The sequence below is a fragment of the Kogia breviceps genome, chromosome 15 (genome assembly GCF_026419965.1).
Source record: "Kogia breviceps isolate mKogBre1 chromosome 15, mKogBre1 haplotype 1, whole genome shotgun sequence".
NCBI lineage: Eukaryota > Metazoa > Chordata > Mammalia > Artiodactyla > Physeteridae > Kogia > Kogia breviceps.
The window spans coordinates 75061383-75082459 of NC_081324.1; the positions used below are offsets into that span (position 1 = coordinate 75061383).

Here is a 21077-nt window from a genome sequence, read left to right on the forward strand (position 1 = left end):
CCCCCATTATAGAATACTTACGTTATTTCTGCTTTTTCACAACTATAAACAAAACCGTGGTAAAGATCTTTGTAGTTACGTATTTTTTCACTTAATGTGTTCAAGGTAAATTCCTGGAAGTGGCGTTACTAGGTCAAAAATGGTGATTATTCGTGAGTCTTTGGAGACATACTGTCCTACAGAAAGGATGGTGGTGTTTACACCCCCACCGGCTGAATGGAGACAATTTCTTTCTCCAGTTGTGTACAGTGTGGGGCTCAGCAGGAGGGTGTTCTGACCCTTCAGAACTTTGAACCTTGTTCAACAAATGTTAATGGCCAAGAAGCAAGGTGCTGTTAGTTCCTGTCTGTCCCCCATGGGGGAAAAGTCCTTTCTTCCTCTTAGTATATGTCAGGATGAGTTAGCATGCCTCGATTGGTCCGTTTGGCCTCCTGAGGGACCTTTCTCATGACCTGCCCTTTTTTGTGCCTCTGGTCTACTCGATGCTGTGCAAAGTAGATAGCAAAAGACAATATAGTGTTCTGGAAATCAGGAGCTTCAAATTCTGGTTCTGCCCCTTACCGGGGAAAAATTATTCAACCTTTCTGGGCCCCAGTCTCCTCTCTAAAGTGGGAAACTCAGAGGTCTGGGGGGGGAGAAAGAATTAAATGAGAAGAGTCAGCTAAGTTCCTAGCCTAACTTTGCAACAGATGATGCTGAAATGACCATAAAGTAGATGTAAAGGGGGCTGAACTTCATTAATCATCAGGGAAATGTATTGGGTTGGCCAAAAAGTTCGTTTGGGTTTTCTCCACAACATCTTATGGAATACTAATAAATTAATACTACAGGGAGATACTGTGGCCCACTCGGAAAGGCTAAAATTAAAGACCGACAAGATCGAAGTTAGAATGAAGAGCAACCCTGCATAAACTGCTGGTGGGAGTGTAATTGGTGGAATCGCTTCAGAAAACTGTTTAGAAGTTTCTTCTGAGGTTAAACTTGTGTGTAGTCCATGGCTCAGCAATTCTGCTCCTAGGAAGATACCTAACAGAAATATGTATCTATGCATATAGAAAAGACATGAACATGAATGTTCCATTGCAGCTTTATTCATAACAGCTAGAAATGGCTCAAAACCAAATGCCCATAAGTAGCAAAATTATTGCAACATATTTACACAATAGAATACTATACAACCAAAAAAGGGACAAATAACTATAGACATGGATGAATCTCACAGACATAATGTTGAACAAAAGAAACCAAATGTAAAAGGGTCTATACATCTGATTTTATTTAAATGTAGGTCAAAAACAAGACACTGAATCTTGCCAAGAGAACGAGATAGTGATTATCTTTGAGGGAGGTAGTGACTAGGAGGGATTATGAGGGTCTTCTGGGAGCTGGAGTGTCTATATCTTGATCTATCTGAGTGGTAGTTACATGAGTGTATGCAAATTCAAAAATCCAACAAGCTAGAAATTGAAGATTTGTGCATGTTATTGCTTGTTAAGTTATACTGTGCTCAAGAAGAAATTCAAAGTACCTGGCCTAGTGCTCAATAAATAGGAACTTGTATTATTCCTGTGCACATTACACATTCCTTGCCAGCATCAATCAGAGCTCTTGGTACATAGTAGGAGCTCAATATATGCTCTTCTTTCTTTCTCCCTCCTTTATGTCAATCGCAGGATCTCTGTCTGTGATGAGGACAAATTTGGCCATAACGAGTTTATCGGTGAGACCAGATTCTCGCTCAAAAAATTGAAGCCCAACCAGAGGAAGAACTTCAATATCTGTCTGGAGCGGGTGATCCCGGTGAGTGCCTTTGCCCCAAGGGTTCAATGGGGAAGAAGAGTTGGAGGGGTGGGTGCTGCCTTCTTCTGGGCCTGTAAAGGATGTGATAGATCTGTAGGGTGCCAGACAGGAGAGGGGCTGTGGCAGCTGTTGGAGGGAGGGTGAAGATTTCAGGTCAGAACATGGGGGTTGGTGCATCCTGGCTATGCCTTCTACCAACCCTGTGTTAGCATCACTTCTGAAGGTCAGAGTGGTGTGGCAGGGTGGCCTGCCTGGGTTCAAAGCCAGCTCGGCCATTTCCCTGCTCCCTGGCCTTCACCAAGGGTCTGAACTATGCTGGGCCTCAGTTTTTCTTGTCTCTAAAATGTGTGTTACAACAGCACCCGCCTCATAGGAGGCAGAACCTAGTACCTAATAAGCACTCATAGATTAACTGTTGTTCTTATAGTAAATAATACTGCCTTACTCACCTGTCAGTCAAGAAGTCATAAAGAATCATAGAGATACACAGGAGGCAGGATACCATAGCACTTAAGGGCATGGGCTCTGGAGCCAGACTGGGTTTGAGTCCCAGTTTCTGCCACTTATAGTATAACTTGAGTCAAATGACTTAACCTCTCTGTGCCTCAGTTTTCTTGTCTGTAAAATGGGATAATAAAGTACCAACCTCATAGGGTCTTTTAAGGATTAATGTAAAAGTACATGTAAAGCATTAAAACTGTTATTGTTAGATATGATACTCACCTTTTGAGAAGGAACAAGAACCAAATTGAGGTTGTCCAATTGGGCTACACCTTAGAATTAGCTAGGGATTTTAAAACCAGAGCTTTACAAAATAGATTCTGTGGGGGATCTCCCTGGATATTCTGACTTAGCAAGATAGGGTGAGACCTAGCAATCCGTATTTTTAGACATAATCCAACCTACCCTTTTTTACGTCTGAGCCACCTGGGGCCCAAAAAGAGGAGCGAGTTGCCAAGGTCATACCGCAAGTCAGTGACTGTGTTCTCAGGCACCAGCCAGAGCCCAGCTTTCTTGCAATGACCAGCATGCCTGCCCGCCCTGGGCAGTGGGCCAGCGCCCCGTTGGGAAGCCATGGGGGGTGGGAGGGGGACTCCTGCAGCATCCTCCCACCAGATGGCCAGCCTGAGGTTGGGCTATCTGTGTGCTGCACCATATTTTATAGCACAGACAAAGGAAGACACGACAGGGAAAATTGCAAGGAAGAATGCCAGGCTCCCAATATATCATTAGTTGTGCCTTAGGAATGAATCCTTTCCTCTGGGTCTTTGCCTGGTAACAGTTGGCTCTTCAGGCTTCGTCATCCTTCCGTCACTCAGTGAGTCCAGTTGGTCAGCACAGGGGCCAGGACCCCGTCTGGGTCTTCAGCTCCTGGGTCTGCCATCTCACTGTGATGGACGCAGCCAGCCTCAGAGGCACAGAGGTGGCAGGACAGGCCCACACTGGCCCCACAACCCTGCTGATCATCTCCTTTGCTCTTAAACCTCCCACCACCGACTCCCCTCTTATGCCCCACTAAGGACAGGGACCACATAAGCTCTGACCCCTCTCCTCTGGACCTCAGGTTTCCCCATTTCTAAAGTGGAGAGGTTGGAATTAACCAGTGCTTTTCACATTGTGTTCCGCAGAGCCTTAGAATCCTGCAAAAGGGCCTTAGGAGCCATGGGGGAAGAAGCACCTGGTGGCCTCTGTGCCACTTCAACCAGAGCAGACAAAATCTTACCTGTTTTGTGTATGGGCTACTTTGCCACTTATTGGTTGTGGCAAGTGGTTTAACCACTCTGACCCTCAGTGTCATCATCTGTAAAATGGGGATAGTAATACAACCTGCATCAATAGGCTGTTGTGCATTAACATGGTCTCTCAAATGGTTAGCGTTATATACATTTTAGCTGAATGGGGGAAAGCTGGAGGGCCACAGAAGCTTGGAGCAGCCAGCCTCATGGCTCTGGATGCCAGTGGAGGGGAGAAGGGGTTTCTGGTCTTTCTTGTGTAGGGAGATGAGCCCCACTGACAATGTTATTTTTCCTTTCTGTCTCCTTCCTCAAGATGAAGCGTGCTGGAACCACTGGGTCAGCCCGAGGCATGGCCCTTTATGAGGAGGAGGTGAGCGCTGAGTGGGTGTTGAAGCCACAGTCGGGGTCTGGCATCTCCCTTTTCTCTCCCTCCCTGGCCCCTTTCCCACTCTTTTACCCCAAACCACCTTCCCGTGGGTTCACCATGAGAGGTGCCCTTGCCCAAGGCAGTAGAACATGAGACCAGGAGCCTGCTTTTCACACCTGGAGCCCCCAAGGTGGGGGAAGGCCCCATCCTCTCACACCCGAGAGACACCCTTGAATTCCTTGACCTTGTTGGCAGAAGCTCTGCTGGCAATTCTGCTGCACTAGAGCAATGCCACGCTCCCTCCATGGGGATGTAGGGCAGGTTCTTTGAGCTGTGTGTCTGGCAGAGGCTGGAGTTTGGCTTCACAACCATGCCTTCGGCCCCAAGGACTGCACTTTTGAGAAAACTGGGTGGGTGGGGGGAGTCTGAGATGAGTCACGTTGGAATTAGGGTCAAGCTCATCCTATGATCAGAGTCAGGGTCAGTCCATGTCTAAGAGTAAAGCCATTGACCCCCATGTGCCTAGGACTGGGCCCCTTGGCTTTCATCATTTGCTCCTCCCTGGAGTCTGGGGTGTCTGCTGTCTGTAGTGCTGATTGCACTAGCACTGGCCCAGCTCCTCCTACTTTCCACACACTCTCTCTTTAATGATCGCCGTCCACGTAGCCCGGACCCCTTCCCTCCTAGGCCCACACACCCTCTTCTCCTACAGCAGCAGGTGGAGCGTACTGGTGACACAGAGGAACGCGGCAAGATCCTGGTGTCCCTCATGTACAGCACACAGCAGGGAGGCCTCATTGTGGGCATCATACGCTGCGTGCACCTGGCGGCCATGGACGCCAATGGCTACTCAGATCCATTCGTCAAGCTGTGAGTCAATGTCTGGGGAGTATAAATGGGCCCCAGAGGGGGGTCCTAGATCCTTGCAAAGAGAGAACCAGAGAGCTTCCCCAAGATCATTGTACATTGAGGCCCAGAGAGGGCAAAGAACCTGCCCAAGGTCACACAGTGAGACGGATGCCCAGAACGGGTGAGTGTGAGTCTGGAGTCTCAGTCAGCCTGGTGTGTCACCCACCCATATGAGAAGTTTTGTGGCTCTCCTCCTGTGGGAGAGGGGTGGTCAGCAAGGTTACAGTAATCCCATTTGTAGCCCCTGGGAATCAGCAACACACGCCTCCAGAGTCCAGAGCCCCACCACCAAAGAAGCAACCTGACTTCTTCTGGATTCAGTCTGGAAATGCTCAAAGAAAAGACCTTAGGCTTTGGGGTTATTCCAGTTATCTCAGTGGGGAATAAGAGAGACTTTGTGTTCTGGTGCCTCTGATAAGATGCCAAGGGGGATTAAACAGAGGAGAAATGCCTGTGTGAGGGAAAGTAGAGGGAGAGTCAGGGGAAATGAGACAGCAGTTAGACGGCCATTCGAGTCTGACCCTAAGTGAGGGGACGAGGGAGGGAGGGATGGGTGGAAGCATCCCAGATGCAAGTTCAGCAAAGCCATCAGGAAGTCCTCAAGCCAAGATTGGCCATCACATGAGGCCCATGTCTCCTAGGAGTAGGCCTGCCATAGGTATCCCTGCCATGTTCGGTAGTCAGCTGGGAGTGTGGCTTGGCACAAACATGGCATAGATTTCCAAGCGCGGCAGCTGGGGCCTTCGTCATTTATGTTCCCTGTAGTTGGAGGTCCTCCAGGCACATTCTCCAAGCCGCCATTGAATCAGACATGGGATGCACCTCCCATCTCTGCCAGCTACTAGCTGTGTAACTGTAAGCAAGTTATTTGATGTCTCTGAGCCTCAGATTCTTCATTGGTAAAGTGGAGAGAACAAGTCCACTTATTTCCAAGAGTGGCCATAAGGCTCAAATGAGATATCATACAAAAGGAATAAAAGTACGCCTGGTACAGAAACATTTAGCTACTCTGAATAGAATTCTGCCTTGCTTGTGGCAGTAAAATGTGTGTTTATGTGGTTGTTGTTGAGAGCCTGAGCTCTGGATCCAGACTGCCTGGCTTTGAATCCAAGATCCAATCAATAGTCTTCAGTATTCTCCAGCTGTGTGACCTTGGGCTCATGCCTTAACATCTCTGGGCCTCAGTGTCCTCATCTGTGAAATGGGAAGGGTAACATTGGTCATTTGGTCCTGTCCTCCAAGAAGCAGACACCAAGACTAGATGAAAGGCTAAGAGATTTGCTGGGGAAAGCGCCTGGGAGGGAGAATTGAGAAAGAGCTGGAGGAGGACAAAAGAGACAAAAGGCCTGGTGCACATAGTGGGGGGGTGGTTGGGCAGGAAGAGTCTTAGACTGCAGTGCAGTTCTGTGTAAGTTTCAACCACTGTGGTGGGGAGTCCTTGAGCACGGTCGCCCATTAGAGGAGCCCCGCATCTCCCAGAAATGGGGCTGCCTACTGTCGCTGCTGGCTCAGGTACTGGCTGAGAGCAGCCTGTAGGGAGCGTGGCCACATGAAAACATATTGGTGAATTCAGAGCCCAGCAGCTTGTCAGTCTCCCTCTGCAGTTGGAGATCTGAGAGATACATTTTCTTGGAGTCGGTGCTCAACAAATACCTGCCATTATGGTTATAAATAATTACTATCACTATCTTACTCATGGCAAAGAGTGTTTATTAATGATCTCTCCAACCTAGGAGACACTCCTTCCCCCATCCCCACTGCCTCTGACAATAGATATCAATGCTTCCCTAAGGGCATGGCTACAACTCAGGCCACAGTGGACTTTGCTCCAGATTTTCTTTGAAAGAGGATTTTAGTTAACAAAAGAACACACATGTCTGGAATGCATTTGATTTCTAGGAGTAATTTGGTGTAATTTTCTAATTTTCCCATATGGTCCAATAGAGAACATTAGCTCCTGGGCTCCTGTCCTGTACTCCATTGAATCCCAGACACATGCAAATTGTTTTTCTCAAATAACTCTCCCCACCACCCCTTCTCCCATCTACCCAACCCTCCAGAAGAAGTAGAATTGCAGTGGTCACCAGTGAATCAGCTGCCCTGGTGGGCATTATAAAAAAGAAAACAGGAGATCATTAATCAATTTAAGGTCCAATAAGGTTTTTTAAAGTCAGAATTGCCCTTTATTTTTGTTCAGCATCTGGTACCTTTCAAATCCCCTTTTGTATCTCTTCTTTCAGATTATCCTCAAAAGCAGTTCTGTGAGTGAGAAAGAAAAGTTTGCCTTCTTTACAGATTGGAACGCTGAGGCATACCAAAGTTACTGACACTCAGGTTGAGAGTTGCACAGCTAGTGACAGCTTGCATCAGAATCCAATTGTCCTAACTCTTAAGAGTTTTTAGCCCATTTTATTTATTCGCCCAGAAAATATTGATTGAGCACCTACTATGTGTCATGCATTGTGTCTACACTGGGGAAGAGCCTTCTAGGCAGAAGAAATAGTATGTGCAAAGGCCCTGGGATGGAAAGGAGAGTGAGTGGGGTGTGGGGTGAAGCACGTGGCACAAGATCAGGCTGGACAGGCCCAGGGACCCAACCACACAGAGCCTTAAGGCTACATTAAGGATTTTGAACTTCACCCTGAGGTCAAAGGAGAGCCATGGAATAGTTTTGAACAGGAGACTGATCCGTAATCAGATTTGCATCTTCTCCCTTTTGTCCATAACCTCATCATCTCCCCAGGACCTGGGGGCAGCTTAAGAGATAATCAGTAGTGAAGCCCCAGGCACTGCCATCCAGGTTCCCAATGATCCATTGGGAGAAAGTCCTAGCTAAGAGCACAGACTCCAGAGGCGACAGCTAGGTTGAGTCGCCAGCTGTGTGACCAGAGACACATGTCTCAACTTCTCTGAACGCTCAGTTTCCTTATATGTAAATGGGTGGTTGTACCATCTAGGGTTTGTTGAGGATTAAATATGCATAAGGTGCTTAGGCAATGCCTGGCACCAAGTAGATGCTCTGATGCACACTGGTCATTATTAATGTTGATTCACTTTCTGATCTGTTCATTATTCTCCTGACACTGGGAGGACCTTTGGGGTCATCAAGAGGCTGTTCTTGTTCATTAAACTTCATCCATAATAGCCTCTCATGTCTCCTCTCAGCTGGCTGAAACCAGATATGGGAAAGAAAGCCAAACATAAGACTCAAATTAAGAAGAAAACCTTGAATCCTGAATTTAATGAGGTAAGGCATTTTGATTAGGTAAGATTAGGCATTTTGTTGCCATGCTCTGGGATAGTTCCTATATGTGAGGGAGGAACAGATTCCCTGCTAGAAAGTTGTAAAGCACACACACAAAAAAAAACCCAAAAAGCTTTCTTACATAGATCAGCTTGAATTATCTAAAGAAGGAGGAACGAGTTCCTCATCATTGGAGCGAATCAAGCCTAAAACAAAAGCCTATAGCTTTGGAATGTCATAGGGAAGACACTGTATTTGGAGAGAGAATGAATTAAATCATCTCCAGTGTCTTTACCAATTCTAGTAGTGTATAATACTGATATTTGAGGAAATAAATAGGGGCAGTTGTCCCCTTTACCACCCACCCAGTTGGCACTGCCCTGTCCCTCTCCCTCTCCCTCAATCCTCAGGTCCTTCCAGTGCATCCAGTCCTGCCAAAGCCACTATCTAGATACCCATTGACTGTGCTTATTCCTCTGTATTCACACTGTGACTTGTCAGGCATCTAAATACTCAAATGTTGAGCACTAGGTTATGGTCCAGCCACACAGCTGTTAGACAAAAGCCATAAAAGTGGTGACGCAGAAAAAAAATTAAAAATAAAAATAAAGTGGTGATGTAGGAAAAAAAAGCCGCTAACATGCAAAGTTGGTTTTTACCATATGTTATGAAATGGAAAAAGGAAGCCACAGTACAGTATATTCATATTATTATTTCTATAATACAATATTCAAATATTTCATATGGTATAAAATTCAAATTAATATTCATATTAATTTTTCAAAACAGACACCAGTGTGGTCACACACGGGGGATGTTGACAGTGGTCATTCTTGGGTAGATAGATAACAAGTTTTGGTTTGGGGTTTTTGTGGGGGTTTTTGTTTTTTTTTTTTTTGCTTCCTTGTTTGTTTTAAAGATGAACATGAATGAATTTTATGATTAGGCAGAGAGTTATTGACAAAATCAGATTATCTGCAAACAGAAGCACCTAACCTTCAACTACCTTTAATCTCTGAACAATGGAGAGGGAGGAAAACCACTTCAGAAGCTATGAGAATGGAAGCACTGAGTTCATGGCTATCTGCCTTTAAGGAAACTTGACCAGGACCAGCCCTCTTAGAAACACCCCACCCATCTTCCCAACTTCAAGCAGAGTCATTGAAGAGAGAATTATAGGGCCTGGGGGGCTTTGTTATACAGACTGTTGGTTGAGCGGGGATCTTCAGGCCTGGGGTAAAGGCCCCTTTGATTCCAGATACCTCGGCCCATGAACCCCTAGGACTCAGCCTCTTAGCTCCTGATGCCGAAGGCTCAGAGAACCCTGTCACTCACATGTCTTCCTCTGCTGCACCTAGGAATTTTTCTATGACATCAAACATAGTGACCTGGCAAAGAAGTCACTGGACATCTCAGTCTGGGACTATGACATCGGCAAGTCCAATGATTACATCGGTGAGTGCTCCCAGCTCCCGGGGAAAACCCTACCCTCTATCCTCGAAGGAGAGGAGATTCTTTAATCCCTTACCCAGGGATGCACAGGGTTGAGGGCACTGTTTTACTTTGGTACTTACATTGTCCAAACGCCAAGTGGGGACCCAGAGTCCTCACTGGGGTCCAATATGCATTGCAAAGCTGGGAAGATTGGATCACAATTGGTTTTTTGCTGAACAAATCACCTCCAGCAGAAAAATTAAATTACAGAAGAGTGGAGCGTGTGGCCTCTGCAGAAAATAGGGTGCAAAGGAAGTCTCCTTAATCTGTTTGCAAGTCCAGAATGAAGGTTCTACTGTTCCCAGTCCCCCTCCAAATAATGAGGAAGAACAGTCATTACAGGTGGAGCAGGGAGGGAATTCCAGACAACGGATACAGCATGAGCAAAGATGTGCAGGCAGGATTGAGCAGGGAGATGAAACTGACTCTTTGGAAATAGATGATGAGTACCAGAAGTAGTGAGGGAGAATTTCAGTGAGTGGAGTGGTGACTTAAAGAAGGTCTTAAAAAATAGACAGTGAAGTTGTGACTTGATGCCGCAGTAGGGAGCCATTGCAGGTTCTTGAGTAGGTGGTCTGTAGGCAGAGAAAGCCAGTAGTCATAGAAACATCATAACCACAACCTCCAGAGGGAATGGATCCCAAGTGGCTGGAGGTGGGGTGGGTCACTGCTTGGTGGCAGTTTTTCCCCAACTAGACATTTGGGTCCAGAATGAGATTCCCATGCATCCCTCCACTCTGACCGCCTGCCCCTATCTTCCCATCTTGTCCTCCAGGAGGCTGCCAGCTGGGCATCTCAGCCAAGGGAGAGCGCTTAAAACACTGGTACGAGTGTCTGAAAAACAAAGACAAGAAGATAGAACGCTGGCACCAGCTACAGAATGAGAACCACGTGTCAAGCGATTAGGATGGCGCCCAGGTCCCCACCTCCATGCCCCAGCCCGTGCCCCGTCACCCCACAGCCTGTCCCAGCTGCCCGTTGCACTCTGGTCTCTCTTCTCTACGCCTCCCCCAACCCCATCACTCCTGGAGCCTGCCTTTGAAGTCTCCCCCGCACCTTGGACATTGCCACCAAAAACCTCCCCTCTCCTCAACGCTCTGAATGCAGCCCCTCTCTGATCCCTCCAGGATGGAGCCATAGGGATGGGGATAGGGAGCTTTTCACAAGGAGGTTGTTAATTTAAAAACCTCTCAGCCTGGGTAAATTACAGAGGCTCTTCATCATTTAGGACTGTTTTTAGACCCTCCTGGCCTTGGACACACGCACATAACATACACACACACACACACACACGCACGCACACACACAACTTGTTTCCTATGTCGCATCCACCTATACCCTCGGTTGTCAGCAGAGCCAGACAAGGCTGTGGGGATAAGCATTTGGGCAGACAGAGCATCCCAGGTCTCTCCACCTCTTCACATCATACACCCCAATTGCCACAAAACAGACACCCATGTTTAAACTCCCCAGTGACTAGGAACCACACCCTCCCGGCTCCAGGTGCATCAAGAAATGACCATGCAGAATACCCAAAGGAACTGGGTAGCCCCCCCTCTTTCAGGATGTCCCCTGTTTGCTTCCAACAGAAACTAGCTCCCATTCTCTACCACCCACCTCCCCCCTTCTCCTCCTTCCCCTTCCCTTAGCCCAGCGCCACGTTCACCTCTCCCTTCCTCACTCTCTCACCTCTTCTCTCTGCTCCCACCTCTCGCCCTTCTCCCTTCTCCCTCTCTGAGGGGGTAAAATAGCAAAAGCAAAAAAGTGTATCTTAACACAGCCTCACCTCCTTGCCTCCTCTCACCAGCCGGACCAGCAAATGCTGAGAAATTGGCAAAACCCTGAACTTCCATGTAGGTCTGCGCTTCTACAACCACCCACTTCTCCCCTTGGCAGAGCCGGGTGTCCTCGGGCCTTGGACTGCTGCTGGCGCTGCCCTGGGTGCATGGCAGCATCCCATAAGCTGTGTAGACACCCCGTAGAGGGGCTTTCTCAGCCCCTGGCCACCCCAAGTGGGCGCAGAAGGTGTTTAAACCAGAGGTCTGGGTTCCAGGGGCCCTCTCCAAAGCCCCTAGCCTTTCTCCTTCCTTTGCTCTTAGCTAAATGAACAAATGACCCCCACCCCTCTCTCTCTCTCTCTCAGACTCTCTTGCATCCTGTCTCTCTCACTCAGAATCGCCTCTGGTCTCTCTGTCTCTCTATCTCTTGCACCCTCTTCATTGTGTCAGGAAAACAAAACACCATCATGGACATAAAACTGTAGAGAGTGACAGATCCTGACACCAAAGGCTTTTGTTCCATCATGAATTGTTCAGTCTTTCTTCCTAAAAATTAAAAAAAAAAAATTCTTTTCAAAAGAGGAAAAGGCAACGAGGACAAACATTATAAGGTTCAGGGTCAGGTCATCTTCAGTGCCCTGTGAGAAAGGTTTGATTTTTCCCAATTTCCAGTAAGTCTTCCCCCATGAAAATTGCCCCCCCCTCTCCAGTACCCCACCATTATCTATAGAAGTAACCAGAGGGACACTAAAACTCTCACTTTGTCCAAACACAGATCTTTTAACCTTCCATTTCAGGGCCCTCCACCCCTAGCTCCCTTGACAAGTCATTGGATGTCATTGATTTCTTGCCCTGAGTAAGCATTTTCTAGATACCTGGTGTTTCACCTTCTCCACGATGGCCAGCAGCTTCCTGGCTGCCACCTTCCCTCCTGAGCCTCTCTCTCCAGTGGCCCCCTTGGTGCCCACTCTCAGCCCACCTCCTGTCCGTGGTTTGCCCTTAGGAGAAAGCATGCTGGCTGTGTCTCCCAGGCCTAACGCTGGCATTGGCGCTGGACTCAGCATGCAGCTAGCTCACAGTGCTTCGGTCCAGGTGCGCCCCCCCCCCCCGACAAATGTAAGCACCTCTCTGCTAGAACATACATACACACACGCACATACACACACACACACACACACACACACACACACACACACACACACGCCCTCTGGTGCATGCAGAACCACCCATCGCCTTTCTTTGTGATGATGTAGCCACAAATAAAGTAGGAATATCCAGGAAAACTGATGGCCTGGGTCTTTCCTCTCTGGTTTCTGGAAGCTCTTTCTCCCCACCAACATACATGATGTTACCTGGATAGGCAGTAGTTAATGAGCATTTACTATGTTCCAGCCACTGGGGATACAGCAGTAAACAAGGCAGATGCAGTCCCTGCCCCCGTGAAGTTTGCTTTCTGATGGATTTCATCTTGGAAAGGTGGGCTCTAGCCAACTTGACTGACCTCATGCCCTCCTGGAAGAATGCTTTTTGCTGGTGTCCACCCAATAAGAAGGCAGCCTCCTCATCTTTTCCCAACTAACCAACCTTGGGGAAAACTCCCTAGTGGTTGTGGAATCAGATAATTTCAAGGCTGAAAGACACCACAGAGTTGAGCCAAAGCCTAGTTCAGTCAACTCACTTATCTGACAGATGAATAACCCAAAGCCCAGAGAAGGGAATGGGCACATCCAACATCTCATGGCTGCAGTGCCAGGAAAGAAGCTAGATCGTTGGACCCCCTGTGCAATGCTCTTAACACACCGATTATAAGAAGGCAGATCTGGGCTTCCCTGGTGGCGCAGTGGTTGAGAGTCTGCCTGCCGATGCAGGGGACGGGTTCGTGCCCCGATCCGGGAGGATCCCACATACCACGGAGTGGCTAGGCCCGTGAGCCATGGCCGCTGAGCCTGCACGTCCAGAGCCTGTGCTCCACAATGGGAGAGGCCACAACAGTGAGAGGCCCGCGTACTGAAAAAAAAAAAAAAAAAAGGCAGATCACCAAACACCTTTTTTATATTGAAGCACTTTCCATCCTGCGATGAGCCTTTTCAGAAATGACCCCTCACTTGAGATTCTCAACAGTCCTGAAAGTGAGCTAGTAAGTAACTAACTTTCCAGAAGGATTTTTAAACTCACTACAAGTGAGATTTGCGGCTTACGTCAAAAGAGCTTAAGCAACTCATCAGGAAGATTGGTTGCTTCTCAGAAGGAGCTGACAGTCCCATCCAATGGAAACTTCTCTTCCATGCCGAGTTTGAGGCAATTTCCTTTTCTCACTCCCAAAAGGGTGGTTCTCACTGTTGGGGGCAGAAGTTGGCATATCAGAATCACCTGGGGAGATTTCTTTTTCAAACTACCCATGCTCTCCCTGCCACCATTGCCCCTTCCTGCAGATTCTGCTACACCCTGGGGACCAGAGGTATATTTGAAAATATTTCCTGGTTGATGGCTTGGGCTTCCCACCTCCATCGTGACTTTGCAAACCACTGCCCTAAAAGTCCATCATTTTGCTTACGATTCAGTCAGCTGCCACTGAGTGGAGGGGGTGCCAGTTAGGGCCACACAGGCCTCTCGGGATGGCAGGATACCCTAGTTGCCGCTGTCTTTCCTGTGCTCACGGTGGATCGCTAATCAGTATGGCATTTTTCCCACAGAACCCACTAGCAGCATCTGCATCCTTCTCAACACAGCAGTCTACCCCTGGCAGCCACCACCAGTCAGTCATGAGCAGCTGAAAAGAAGCCTAGTTTCCACCTCTGAAATGGTTGGTCTCCTTCCCTAGGCGTGGGACACGCTTAACAGGCTGAGATGAATACACCTGAGGAAAGTTTTCATAAATATCAGTACACCTAATTTGACTAATTTTCTTTTTTCCCCACTGAAACCAAACATGGTGTAAGAGGCAACGTGGTGTGGTAGAAATCACCTGACCAGAAAAGCACACCAGCTTTTTAATCCACTCAGTGTAACATTCAGATCCTGACTGTCACTTACTAGCTGTGGAACCTAACCTCTCTGAGTCTTGGTTTCCTCATCTGGAAAATGGGGACAATGTGTGAGCTTGAGCAAGTCCCTTCCTCCTGTGGGTCTTCAACTGTATTGGCAGGACATCATTTGTGGTCCCCCAGGCCCACAAATAATGCCTTCATTTCCCAGTCATTCAAAGAAGACCTAGATCTCATTGAGGGCAGATCCCCTGACTGCAGTCCTGCGTTATCTGTTTTGCATAAAACACACAAGAATGAGCCATCTATAATTTTCTGTTCCTGTTTCTTTAAAGAAAACAAGAATGTAAAGTCACCTGCAAAGACATGAGGGCCTAATTCTGGATTTTTCCAATTATGCCCTCAGTTCTTTTAGAGTTGTCTCACTCATACCTAATTCTCTGCACTGTTCTATGGTACTAGGCTTTATTACATCTTTCCAAAGAATTCAGTGCTGGTTTTCTAAGGACAGATAGCTTTCGCACTCATGTTGGATTTGTTTACATACATTTTGTCAAAAGTATATATTTCATTAACAAGTACGATTGCCCAAAAAGCATTTGGGAGCAAACAGAATCTTTGATAAACATACATTCCAGCTGTATGTGTAGAGCGTCACATAGATGAACGCCCATCCCCTTCATGGTTCCACATGCCTTAGGCATAAGTCCATATGTTATACAGAAGGAGTGGGGAGTGTCAATTGATGAGCTGGTTAAGACAAGGGTGATTCGGAAAGATAGCTAATTGGCACTGACAGACTACTTCACCCAACAACAGAATACACATTCTTCTCAAGCTCACATGGGATATTCACCGAGATAGACTACCATCTGGGCCATAGAACGCACCTTAACGCACCTCAAAAGCATAGATAAGCATACAAGGTATGCTCTTTACCACAGTGGAATTAAACAAGAAATCGAGAAAAGAAAGATCTGGAAAATTCCAACATCTTTGGAGGTTAAATAAAACACTTCTAACACACACACGGGTCTAAAAGTCTCAAGAGACATTGAAAAAATATTTTACACTCAAGGGAAAGAAAAAATAAAATTTAGAGACAGTGAAAGCAGTGCTTAGAGGAGAATTTTTAGCACTGAATGCATCTACTAGAAGAGAAGAAACATCTAACTCAGAGAGCTCGTGGGGCAACAGGTGAGACTATTCTGCAGTGATTTTATAACTGGTGGAGACAATACATTATGATTTGGCAAACCCATAAAATGTACAACATAGTGTGAACCCTAATGTAAACTTTGAACTTTATTTAATAATAACATAATATCAATTCATCTTGCAACAAATGTACCACACCAAATTTAATAATAGGGGAAACTATGGGTGGAAGGAGAGGGGACATGGGTGAACTCTACTTCAATTTTTCTTTAAACCCAAAACTTCTTTAGGAAATAAAGTCTATTATTCAAAAGGGGGAAAAGTATAGGACAATGTCATTTAGAAAAAAGAGACACATGGTTAGAGTTTGTGTGTATGTGTGTGTGCGTTAACCTAGAAAAATCTGGAAAGATCTCCACCAAAATGTTTATAGATGTAGTCTTCGAAGTTTAGGATCCTGGATGGTCATTATGCTCCCTGATTTTTCTGATATTTTTCTTTTTATAATATGCAGGTACTGCTATAAAGATCATAGGAGACCGTAAACCAATTTTGTAGGTAACAAAAAAAGACAAAGGAAACCCCCCCAAAAAAGTTTTTACGTAAGATTTCTCTTGGGTGAGGTACTAACCTGGGTTAAAAAGCAACATTTTCAGAACAGTCTGAAAAAGGCCTGATGTTCTAGGGGGCTGGATAAAGGCAGAGTAAGTCTCAGAGAGCAGGGGAAAGAGCTGGGAGACACAGGGTCAAAGGGGTTTTTGACTTCTTAAAGGCAAAGAACAAGGGTATGGCACCTCCCTTTCAAAGAAAGGAAACCAGTGACAGTCCAGTCTCAGGGCACAGCTCCACCCTTTCGAGAAAATGAAACTAACAGCCTCCTAGACCCAGGCAGCAGAAGAGGTAGATGCTAACAAACAGGTTTTGGCAGCCAACTCTGCCGCCTCTGGCTCCCCTGTCCCTGCCTGAGCATCATGAAGAAGCTCAGAAAGACCCGAGCCAACCAACTGGACAAGTTCATCGAAGACCGCCTCCTGCCAGACGAGGATTTCCGCACGCAGGTCAATGAAGCCATCCACATCATCTGCAGTTTCCTGAAGGAGAGGTGTTTCCAACGGGCCCCCCACCCTGTTCGGGTGTCCAAAGTTGTGAAGGTGAGTCCAGAACTGCCTGGCTGGGAAGAAGGGGACTGAATGAGCAAGTGTTTCCACAGAGACAGACAGCAAAAGGTTGAGGTCTCTGGGGCTGCTGGTTTCTGATTTATCCATGCCAAAACTGTAATCACAGCTTGTGAAAGTAGCTTCTGGAGTGAGGGCCTCCACCTGTAAGTTTTTAACAAATGCCCAGGTGAAGTTTATAAACCACCTATGTCACGCCCACCACAGAGATAGACAAACTGAAGCCCAGCTGTGTCAACAATCTGCTAATCATCGACCAGGCTGGGGACTCACCATTCCTGCAGACTCATGAGCTGGTTAAGAGTGTAAGTTTTGAAAGCAGATAGCACCTGCTGCTGTGAAATCTTGGGCAAGTTACTTAACCTCTCTGTGTCTCAATTTCATCATCCATAATTCCCAGTACTTTGCAGGGCTTGCAGATCAAGTAAAATAAGCCATGGGCCAGTTTACAGTATTAATTATATAAGGTCAAAAAGAACAGGGAATAAAGAACACAGACCCTGTAAAAAGGCAACCAGGGTGTGAATTGCATCTCTGCCACCTACTAGCTGCATGATTGGACTGATACATAATCTCTCTCAGCATCTGTTTCTCCATCTGGAAAATGAGAACAGATAATAATAGTAGCTAAGTCATAAGAGTTTTTGTGAGCATTCTAGGAGTTGACTGGTAATGCCTTCAGAACAGTGGCTAGCACTCACAATGTTAGTGATTGTTCTCAGCATTTTATTTAGGGAGGCTCTTCTAAGTGATAAATGTCAGTTCTCATTCTCATCCCCTTTTTCAGGGTGGCTCCTCAGGCAAAGGCACATCCCTCAAGAGCCAATCAGATGCTGACCTCGTCATCTTCCTCACCAGTCTCACAAGTTTTCAGGAACAGCTTCAGCACCGAAGAAGATTCATCAAGGAAATTAGGAGACAGCTGGAAGCCTGCCAAAGAGAGGAAATATTTGAAGTGGAGTTTGAGGTCCAGAAACAGCGAAGGAAGAAGTCCCGTGCTCTCAGCTTCGTGCTCAGGTCCCCTCGGCTCCTCCAGGGGGTAAAGTTCGATGTCCTGCCTGCCTTTGATGCCCTGCGTGAGCTCTCCCAGTCACAAGGTGTTTCAGCCTTTGTCCTACTTCAGGGCTTCTTCCTCTTTTTTTTTTTTTTTTTTTTTTTTCATGTTTCTGAGCAGAAATCTTCCTCAGTTCAAGAGTCTGTTACAACATAAACATCCCTTCAACATGGGGAGGGGATCTTAGTATCTCTCTCAGAGCAAGATAACTAAGGTCATATTCAGCCACCACAGTGACATTAAACAACAAATTGGTACAATTTGGGGGTAAGACATTTCTTATACAACACCTGCCAGGCTTACTAGTTCTACTTATGGCAAATTGTGTGAATCTTACCTTTCTATAAATGAGGCAGCAAAAGATGCACACTACTATATATAAAGTAGATCACCAACAAGGTTTTACTGAATAGCATAGGGAACTATATTCAATATCCTATAATATATCTTATATATTGGTAACTGAACCACTTTGCTGGACACCTGAAACTAACACAATATTGTAAATCAACTATACTTCAATTTTTAAAAAATAGATAAATCCAAAAAAAATGAGGCAGCATATATCTGGTGTAAACACAGTGTGTTAATTTCATCTTTTATCCAAAGCATAAGGAAATATCATCAAATTTATCTGAGGGTTGGAATCTGTAGACAATCTGCAGGAACATTGGGACGGGAAGCAGTACATCTCTGAGGTTCAGTTTCCACTGAGTACCTCCCATGTGCAAGGCACTGTTCTGTGGCCATAAACGAGACAGACAGGGAACCTCTCTTCTGGAGCCTGACAATAACAATTTAAATACCATAAATGAAAGGATAACTTGTTGTGACAAAAACTAAATATGGTGATTCAAAAGAGAATGATGGGGCTTAGGGGGCGTTTTTAGACAGGGCAACAAGGGAGGTGACCTCTGACCCGAGGCCCGAGGGATGAGAAGAAGCCAAACCTGGGAAGATCTGGGGGCTCCAGGAAGGACAAACAGCAAGTGCAAAGGTCCTGAGACAGGAATGAGCTTGGCATATTTGAAGAAGTGAAATAACCAGGGGAGTAAGTAGCAAAGGGATCAAGGCAAGAGGTGAGATGGCAGAGGAGGCCGGAGACAGGTCACACCGAACCTCCTGGGCCACTGCGAGGACTTTGGATTTTATTCAGATGTCCTGGGAAGCAAGAAGTGGAAGGATCAGGTTTTCAAAGGCCTCTGTGGGTGCTGGGTAGAGAATGAGCTGTGGAGGATCCAGGAAGGAGGCTACTGCCATCTCTGCTGCGTGCAGGTGAGAGATGATGCCGGCTTGGATGGGGTGACGGCAGTGGAGATGGGAGTAGCGAGGACTGGGGATGGCCCTCAGGCCTCCTGGCTCTGGGCCTGCTGACCTTTCCACTGCACCCGTGGTCAGTGAGCTTGTCTCCTCAGAGGGATTGAAAGAAACTCAGAGAAAAGCTGACATCTTCACACTATGGATTAATTCCCAACAGGTCAGTTGACCAAAGGCTACAGACCTGACCCTGAAGTCTATGTCCAGCTTATCCAAGAGTGCGAGTCCCTGGGGAGAGAGGGCGAGTTCTCCCCCTGCTTCACGGAGCTGCAGCGAGCCTTCCTGAAGGAGTGTCCAACCAAGCTGAAGAGCCTCATCCGCCTTGTGAAGCACTGGTACCAAATGGTATGGCGTGTCCCATCTAGACAGCGGAGGAGGAGGGAGAGGAGGAGGAGGAGGAGGGAGAGAGTGAGGACAAGAGGAGGAGGGAGGGGTGGAATAGAGGGAGGGAAGGAGGAGGGAGAGGTGTGGGGAGTCAGCAAGGATGAGGAGGCAGGAGGGGAAGGAAGGAAAGGGAGGAGGGGGGAGGGGAGTGGGGAGGAGAAGAAAGAGGAGCGGGAGGAGGAGGAGGAGAGGAATCAGAAAGGATGGGGGAGGAAGGAGGGAGATGGACAGAGACGAGTGGAGAGGAGGGAAAGAGCATGAAGGAGGGGAGAAGGCAGGGAACAAGGAGGGAGAGGATGAGAGGAAGAAGGTGGAAGTGTAGAGGTTGTGGGGAGGAGGGGAAAGAAAAGGGAGAAGAAGGGTAGGGCCCGGGACAGGTGCCAGTGGACTCAGGGAACTCATTCTTCCTGGTCTTCCCTTATCAGGAAATAACAACTCCACCCTTCCAGTTACTCTGGACAAAACCATGGCTCTTTCTTATCTTTTTCACACACACACACACACACACACACACACACACACACACACACACACACATCCAACCAGTCTGTAAATGGCTTGGTCCTGTATCTAAAATATACCCATTATCATCAACCATCACCACCTCAGTCACTGCCACCCTGGTCCAAGTCACTTGGAGGCTCACAGGATCTGCCCTCGACCTCTCTGAACCCGCATCTCTGCCCCCTCACCACTCCCCCAGGCCATGCTCTCCTCTTCATTAGTCCTCCAAGAGGGAAACTACTCCAGCCTCAGGGCCTTTTCATGAGCTTATTTGTTTATTGCCTGTCTCCCCACTAAAAATGTACATAAAAGAAGAGATTTGTATATTTTCTTCACTGCGGTATCCCCAGAACCTAGAACAGCGCCTGGCACATAATAGGTTCTCAGTAAGTAATTATTCAATAAATTAATGAGTGCTAATGCCCCCACCCCCCAACACACACTCTTCTGTTCACTTCCTAGCTGGCCGAATTTGGGCAAATGAAATAACGTCTTGCCCCTCCCGTTTTCTCACTTGCAAAGAGTAACGTGGCACAGCAGTAGTAAATCACATACCACAGTGACGCGATGCGCATGTAGATTGCTTTGGGTAGTATGCACATTGTAACAATATTCCTTGAATCCATGAGCATGGTTTATCTTTCCTTTTATTTTTGTCATCTTCAGTTTCTCTCATCAAAGTCTTATATACTTCGGGGTACAGGTCTTTCACATTTATGGTTAAATTTATTCCTAGTTTTTTTCTTCTTTTTGATGCAATTGTAAATGAGATTGTTTTTAAATTTCTCTTTCTGATAGTTTGTTATTCACGTATAGAAATGCAGCAGATTTCTGTATATTATTTTTGTGTCCTGCAAGATTCCTGTATTCAGTTTTTAGTTCTAAAAGTTATTTGGTGGTGTCTTTAGGGTTTTCTATGTATAGTATCATGTCATCTGCAAATAGCAATAGTGTAACTTCTTCTGTTTTAATTTGGATGCATTTTGTTTCTTTTTTTAATGTTTTTTTAAAAGTTTATTTATTTATTTTTGGATCTGTTGGGTCTTCGTTGCTGTGCGTGGGCTTACCCTAGTTGGAGGGAGCAGGGGCTACTCTTCATTGCAGTGCGCCGGCTTCTTATTGCGGTGGCTTCTCTTGTTGCGGAGCACGGGCTCTCGGCCCATGGGCTTCAGT

At 46.6% G+C, this 21077-nt stretch overlaps 2 protein-coding genes across 13 annotated transcripts in view; both read left to right on the forward strand.

The window, feature by feature from the left end:
• The window catches only part of RPH3A (rabphilin 3A), a 252545-nt gene extending 239934 nt beyond the window's left edge, over positions 1 to 12611 (forward strand). For 10 of the 12 annotated variants that reach the window (XM_067014652.1, XM_067014649.1, XM_067014654.1 and 7 more), the window contains 6 exons: positions 1674 to 1800; positions 3850 to 3906; positions 4616 to 4773; positions 7978 to 8059; positions 9415 to 9511; positions 10326 to 12611. In XM_067014652.1, coding sequence (XP_066870753.1) covers positions 1674 to 1800; positions 3850 to 3906; positions 4616 to 4773; positions 7978 to 8059; positions 9415 to 9511; positions 10326 to 10456 — 652 coding nt within the window. In that variant the 3' untranslated portion in view covers positions 10457 to 12611. The remainder of the gene's footprint in view (positions 1 to 1673; positions 1801 to 3849; positions 3907 to 4615; positions 4774 to 7977; positions 8060 to 9414; positions 9512 to 10325) is intronic. The other 2 variants (XM_059040533.2, XM_059040534.2) reach the window with 1 other exon arrangement.
• Positions 12612 to 16325: 3714 nt separating this feature from the next.
• The window catches only part of LOC131742558 (2'-5'-oligoadenylate synthase 1-like), a 10073-nt gene continuing 5321 nt past the window's right edge, over positions 16326 to 21077 (forward strand). The window contains exons 1-3 of the mRNA XM_067014828.1: positions 16326 to 16621; positions 17433 to 17742; positions 19177 to 19361. Coding sequence (XP_066870929.1) covers positions 16442 to 16621; positions 17433 to 17742; positions 19177 to 19361 — 675 coding nt within the window. The 5' untranslated portion in view covers positions 16326 to 16441. The remainder of the gene's footprint in view (positions 16622 to 17432; positions 17743 to 19176; positions 19362 to 21077) is intronic.